The 7,785-nt window shown below is 41.1% G+C and overlaps 1 protein-coding gene across 1 annotated transcript in view; it reads left to right on the top strand.

Moving 5' to 3' along the window:
- Positions 1-3,236: 3,236 nt before the first annotated feature.
- LOC110456643 (venom prothrombin activator oscutarin-C non-catalytic subunit-like) overlaps positions 3,237-7,785 on the top strand; it is a 36,250-nt gene continuing 31,701 nt past the window's right edge. The window contains exon 1 of the mRNA XM_021507490.1: positions 3,237-3,290. Coding sequence (XP_021363165.1) covers positions 3,251-3,290 — 40 coding nt within the window. The 5' untranslated portion in view covers positions 3,237-3,250. The remainder of the gene's footprint in view (positions 3,291-7,785) is intronic.

The following is a 7,785-nucleotide window of genomic DNA, read 5'->3' as shown; positions in this document are numbered from 1 at the left end:
TATTGTAACTACATACATTGGGTACATGCTGTAGCTACATACATAGGGGAGATGATGTAGCTACGTACATAGGGTACATAATGTAGCTACATACATACAAATGTAGGGTACATAGTGTAGTAACATACATAGGGTACATACTGTAGCTACATACATAGGGTACATAATGTAGTTATATACATAGAGTACATAATGTAGTAACATACATAGGGTACATAATGTAGTTACATATATTGGGTAAATAATGTAGCTATATATATAGGGTACATATTGTAACTACATACATTGAGTACATGCTGTAGCTACATACATAGGGGAGATGATGTAGCTACGTACATAGGGTACATAATGTAGCTACATACGGAACATTGAAATGGTGAAAAACGTGCGTGATTTCAGGCGTGCCCATCCCGGTAAGGGCCCAATGACTCTGTTATAGTAAATAGGTTTTTTTGTCGTTTGTCAACAATTTCTTTCATATGATGCGTTTTGTGAATCCGTTTTTGGAAAATCTGTCACGGTTCTACAGTTGCAAATTACATTACAAACTAACGAAATAGCTTGTTGCATCACCAAGGATAAAACATATTATTATTGAAGACCATTCAAATTGAGTAACAGTGATATATACTAATATAACATAGTAATCAACTTAAACTATTGTTGTATATATAGAAGTAGGCAAGAGCATTTCTATTGACTTATAAATACATCATAATAGTCGGGGAGGAGGGTAAAGTTATTTATGAATACATCTTAGTCGGCAAAGATATTTGTTTATAACTATTCCATGGTAAATCTGAAATTTACATCAAACAAATAAAAAGCTTTTCAATACCGTAGCACATTTCAATACAAATTGTTACATTATATCTCATGAACAATGACTGTTTGTTTAACCCGAAAAATACGAGGACTGCCTTGACCTGTAAGACATTATAATTGTACGATCCCCAATGTAATAGAGTCTTAGAGAAATCAAAGGTATTTATTGTTGCAAATCTGTATATTTAACATCATATAAGGAAGAAATTATAACTATCAGATGAATACCGAACCCCCCAAAAAAATAAGAAAAAAAGGAAGATAATTATCATTTTACAATAACATGCGGATCATGTTAGCGATTTCAGATACTGAAAAAGTATTTACTAGACCATGTGAGGCAATGTTAAGTTTATTTGACACAGTGTAAAGTTTTAAGTAACACATTTTATAGTTTAAGTAAGTGACACATTGATGATTATTGCAGACAGATATGTTTTTAGCTTACCAAACCATAAGAGTTCAGTGTATGTTGTGACTTGGTAATTTCCAAAAGATCGTTGCTGATCGACAAACTTTTATGGATATAGCACGAGGTCGGTTCCTTTTTGTTGCTTTGTATCTTTATTTACTGTTGAGTACATAGACATTGTCACCTCCATATCAAAACACTGGAAATGCTGTTTAACAATATTTGACCATAGTCCTAAATCTGTCCAAGTTTACTTTCGTTACCTGCCTCAAAATAAATCAAGATAATTAACTGTCAAACATGATATAAATACACAGGAAATTACATTTGAACTTTTTTCCTGTTCGGACTTCTCTGTTTAGAGAGGTACATGGATTTCATTTAGTTTTCCGTTGTACAGAAATGCATACGGTAATAAAGTTTATATGTTTTAAATGATTGAATCAATGAACTGTGACATGGTTCAATCATCAATAAAAACACAAAGCAAATCAATCATCAAGGTATGTTGGTTATACTTATCAAAGTGATATTATTTCTCACTTCTCACTTTCCATGATTTGTGTTTTGTTGAATATCCTTTGTTTTTAATAACAAATAAATGTGTTGTTATTTCATTTCAAAATGGTGTTAACGGTTTATTTTATACCTGTATATAGAGTGTCGTAGCAGGGTTACATTTTAGACGTGGCTACTACCCAATTAATTAAGTCAACAATATGATCGAAGTCATATGATACACTGTAAATGCTTGATTAGGAATCATTTTGAGTTTAATTAATTAATATCAATGTCATTATTTTAACTACTATTTTATGTGTTGTTTCCCAATACTTTACACTTCCGGGTATTGTAAGGGCTCAGATCTAGACAAAGCTGTCATCAAATCAAATTAAAATAGGACGAAAAATATGAATTGAGACAATTTTGTAACGTGCAGTGTCGAATACGTTTAAATATCAAAAATCTGTGAATAATAGGGTCCAGGATAAAACAATTGTAAGAGAAGACATTCGTCATGATACAGACAAAATATACAGCGACAACTATTGTCTGTATGAGTATTATTATCCGATGTCTTCAAATGGCAGAACGACATTCAGAATTAGTAACGATGTTTGGTTGAAAGATACATGTACATCGTGTTGTAAAAACATATCTAAATATCGCAGGTAAAGCCAAATGCGTTATAGAAATGTGTGTTAAGGTTAATAAAATGACCATTGAGTCAATTTTATATTCCTAATGTAATGCTTTTTGTATGTTGTTTTCTACGCCATTACGTCAAGGACAATAATATAAACTGGAGAATATATTAATAAGTATTGATAAGACGCATGCTTCATTTACCTTTGCTCAAGGCTTCAAACAACTTGAATGATCTTTCAAATATTATAGTTTAACCTTTAAAGATGACGATTTTTTTGATTTTGTTTTTAACTTTAACTGTGAAAATAACTCCAAGACTCTCTGCAACTATGGATTCGAAAAACATGTAAACGGAGCATTGATTTCAATGATGATATTTCGAAACCTTTGTAAATCCTTGTCTAATATTCAGTACGTATTTGACGCTACGAATTAGTTGATAATTCAGGGTTTTGGATCAAAGTTTCTGCCATACTTAACAGGTGCAATCTTGCTTTAGTTAGGAAAAAGATAAATCTGTATTGAGTTTTTGATGCCATAATGATCAAATTAACATTCGTAGCTGACTTTTTGACAGGTTCCTTCTTTTGAAAATCGTTTGAGGAAGAGATGTAGTGAGCATTAATATAACATGTACATGTATTCCTAGGTGAAGATGTTTGTTGTTAAAATAATGACGTCACAGAGTTTTCTGATGCTATCGAACCAGCCAGAGTTTCTTAAGAAAGACACGGTCTAAAAGGTAAAAATTAATTATTAATAACACGTAATAGGAAAATCTAGGCACCGTGGAAACCCAGGTAATTCCATCTACATCGACAGACACACAGGACGCTGGACCCAACTCGTCAGCCAGGAGACAAGATGGCGAAATGGTTCCTGCTGATGGCTGCTGTGTCTCTTGGTAAGTTTTGTTCCTTCTTTGGATGTTATCGACCGGCACGTGACTGTAGGAAGGACGCAAGACTGGTAGGGGACGTGAGTGTTGGAGGGGACTCGAGACTAATCCAGATAACAAGACCTTTTCTGATAGGGACGTGAGACTGGGAAGGGAATCGAGACTTATTCAGATAACAAGACCTTTATTGATAGGGACGTGAGTCTAGGAGGTGACTCGAGACTAACCCAGATAACAAGACCTATATTGACAGGCACGTGATCATGAGTCTGGGAGGTGACTCGAGACTAATCCAGATAACAAGACCTTTATTGATAGGAACGTGAGTCAGGGAAGGGGCGCAAATCTGGGAGGGATGGTGAGTCTGGGAGGGGAGCGAGACTGGGAGGGGACGCGAGACTAATCCAGATGACAAGACCTTTATTGATAGGGACATGAGTCAGGAAGGGACACGAGACTAGGAGGGGACGTGAGTCTGGGAGGGGAGCGAGACTGGGAGGGGACGCGATACTTATCCAGATAACAAGACCTATATTATCAGGGACGTGAGTCTGGGAGGTGACTCGAGACTAACCCAGATAATAAGACCTATATTGATAGGGACGTGAGTCAGGGAAGGGACACGAGACTGGGAGGGGACGTGAGTCTGGGAGGGGAGCGAGACTGGGAGGGGACGCGATACTTATCCAGATAATAAGACCCATATTGATAAGGACGTGAGTCTGGGGAGGGGGNGGGCTCGACACTAACCCAGATAACAAGACCTTTATTGATAGGGACGTGAGTCAGTGAGTCAGTGAAGGGGCGCGAGTCTGTGAGTGATGTTGAGTCTGTGAGGGGAGCTAGACTGGGAGGGGACGCGAGACTTATCCAGATAACAAGACTTTTATTGATAGGGACGTGAGTCAGGTAAGTGACACGAGACTGGGAGGGGATTTGAGTCTGGGAGGGACGCGTGATTAATCCAGATAACAAGACCTTTATTGATAGCGACGTAAGGCAGTGAGTCAGGGAAGGGGCGCGAGTCTTGGAGTGATTGTGAGTCTTTGAGGGGAGCGAGACTGGGAGGGGACGCAGGACTTATCCAGATAAAAAGACTTGTATTGATAGGGACGTGAGTCAGGGAAGGGAAACGAGACTGGGAGGGGACGTGAGTCTGGGAGGGGAGAGAGACTGGGAGGGGACTCGAAACTAATCCAGAAGACAAGACCTTTTCTGATAGGGACGCGAGACTGGGAGGGACGCGTGATTAATCCAGATAACAAGACCTATATTGATAGGGACGTGAGACTGGGAGGGGACGCGAGACTTATCCAGATAGCAAGACCTATATTGATAGGGACGTGAGACTGGGAGGGGACGCGGGATTAATCCAGATACCAAGACCTATATTGATAGGGACGTAAGTCTGGGAGGGGACACGAGACTAACCCAGATAATAAGACCTATATTGATAGGGACGTGAGTCTCGGATTGATGCGAGACTAATCCAGACACCAAGACCTTTATTGATAGGGGCGGAAGTCTGGGAGGGGACTCGAGTCCTATCCAGATAACAAGACCTATATTGATAGGGACGTGAGTCTGGGAGGGGACGCGAGACAAATCCAGACAACAAGGCCTTTATTGATAGAGACGGGAGACTGGGAAGGGACGTGAGACTAATCCAGATAACAAGGCCAATATGGATAGGGACGTGAGACTTGGAAGGTACGCGATACTAATCCAGACAACAAAACCAATATTGATAGAGACGTGAGACTGAGAAGGGACGTGAGACTAATCCAGATAACAAGACCAATATGGATAGGGACGTGAGACTTGGAAGGTACGCGATACTAATCCAGACAACAAGACCAATATTGATAGGGACGGGAGACTGGGAAGGGACGTGAGACTTATCCAGATAACAAGACCTATATAGATAGGGACGTGAGACTGAGAAGGTACGCGATAGGGACTCGAGTCCTATCCAGATAACAAGACCTATATTGATAGGGACGTAAGACTGGGCGGGGCCTCGATACTAATCCAGATAACACGACCAATATTGATAGGGACGCGAGTCTGGAAGGAAACACGAGACTAATCCAGAAAACAAGACCTATATTGATTGGGACGCGAGGCTGGGAGGGAACGCCAGACTAATTCAGACAATAAGACCTTTATTGAAAGGGACGTTAGTCTGGGAGGGGCCGCGAGACTAACCCAGACAAGAAGACCTATATTGATTGGGACGCGAGTCTGGGAGGGGACGAGACAACAAGACCTATATTGATTGGGACGCGAGGCTGGGAGGGAACGCCAGACTAATTCAGACAATAAGACCTTTATTGAAAGGGACGTTAGTCTGGGAGGGGACGCGAGACTAATCCAGACAAGAAGACCTATACTGATTGGGACGCGAGTCTGGGAGGGGACGCGAGACTAATTCAGACAACAAGACCTTTATTGAGAGGGCCGTGAGTCTGGGCGTGGGCTCGAGACTAATCCAGAAAACAAGATCTTTTTCTGGTAGGGACGTGAGTCTGGGAAGAGATGCGAGTCTAATCCAGATAACAAGACCTATATTGATAGGGACGTGAGGCTGGGAGGGGACGCGAGACAAATCCAGACAACAAGGCCTTTATTGATAGAGACGGGGGACTGGGAAGGGACGTGAGACTAATCCAGATAACATGTATCCCTAATTAAAGATTTTTGTTGTTAAAAAAAGATGTCACAGAGTTGTCTGCTGCTATCGAACCAGACAGGGGTTCCTTAAAAAGATCCGGTCTGATAGGTAAAACAGAATTCTTAATTACACATAAATATGAAGAGGGTAGCATGATCAATTAAGTCAGAATTTTCATTGTCTGTAGGAAAAGTGGAAAAAGAATAATTTATCGATGCTTTTTGATAAATGTAAAGAGATTTAACGATTTTTGAAGTTTACATTGAGGCTTTGGATCAATGCTTGTTGCAAACTTAAGAAATCAGGTCCTGGAGGTGAGAAGTTATTCAATCAGTCACTTTAGCTGACACGAAAGAAAGACATAGTCCACTAAGAAGAAATTAATTATAAATTATAAGTTATTGATTTGAACCTATAGGCACTAACACAAACCAGGTATCGAGACCCATATCGACACGGACGCTAAACTAATCCAGATAACAAAACCAATATTGAAAGGGACGTGAGTCTGGGCGTGGACTCGAGACTAATCCAGATAACAAGACCTATATTTATAGGGATGAAGTCTTGGATGGAACTTGAGACTGGGAGGGGATGCGATACTAATCCAGATAACAAGACCTATATTGATAGGGACGTAAGACTGGGCGGGGACTCGAGACTAATCCAGATAACAAGACCTTTATTGATAGGGACATGAGTCTGGGAGGAAACACGAGACTAATCCAGACAACAAGACCTATATTGACAGGGACGGGAGACTGGGAGGGAACGCGAGACTAAGCCAGACAACCAGACCTTTATTGATAGGTACGTTAGTCTGGGATTGATGCTCAACTAATTCAGATTAATCCAGATAACAAGACCTTTATTGATAGGGACATGAGTCTGGGAGGAAACACGAGACTAATCCAGACAACAAGACCTATATTGATTGGGACGCGAGTCTGGGAGGGGACGAGACAACAAGACCTATATTGATTGGGACGCGAGTCTGGGAGGGGACGAGACAACAAGACCTATATTGATTGGGACGTGAGTCTGGGATTGATGCGAGACTAATCCAGACAACAGGACCTTTATTGATAGGGACGTGAGTCTGGGGGGGGACGCGAGACTAATCCAGACAACAAGACCTTTATTGATTGGAACGCGAGTCTGGGAGGGGACGCGAGACTAAGCCAGACAATAAGACCTTTATTGATAGGTACGTTAGTCTGGAATTGATGCTCAACTAATTCAGACAACAAGACCTTTATTGAAAGGGACGTTAGTCTGGGAGGGGACGCGAGACTAATCCAGACAACAAGACCTATATTGATTGGGACGTGAGTCTGGGATTGATGCGAGACTAATCCAGACAACAGTACCTTTATTGATAGGGACGTGAGTCTGGGGGGGGACGCGAGACTAATCCAGACAACAAGACCTATATTGACAGGGACGGGAGACTGGGAGGGAACGCGAGACTAAGCCAGACAACCAGACCTTTATTGATAGGTACGTTAGTCTGGAATTGATGCTCAACTAATTCAGACAACAAGACCTTTATTGATAGGGACGTGAGTCTGGGGGGGGACGCGAGACTAATCCAGACAACAAGACCTTTATTGATTGGGACGCGAGTCTGGGAGGGGACGAGACAACAAGACCTATATTGATTGGGACGCGAGTCTGGGAGGGAACGCCAGACTAATTCAGACAACAAGACCTTTATTGAAAGGGACGTTAGTCTGGGAGGGGACGCGAGACTAATCCAGACAAGNTATCTGATCACACCCTCTGTTGGCACTCCTTTAACCAATGTCTATTTGATCACATCCTCTT

Source organism: Mizuhopecten yessoensis, unplaced genomic scaffold (assembly GCF_002113885.1).
Source record: "Mizuhopecten yessoensis strain PY_sf001 unplaced genomic scaffold, ASM211388v2 scaffold8811, whole genome shotgun sequence".
In the NCBI taxonomy this organism is placed as follows: domain Eukaryota; kingdom Metazoa; phylum Mollusca; class Bivalvia; order Pectinida; family Pectinidae; genus Mizuhopecten; species Mizuhopecten yessoensis.
The sequence above is the reverse complement of the archived record's forward strand: the minus strand, read 5'-3'. Positions and strand labels throughout refer to the sequence as shown.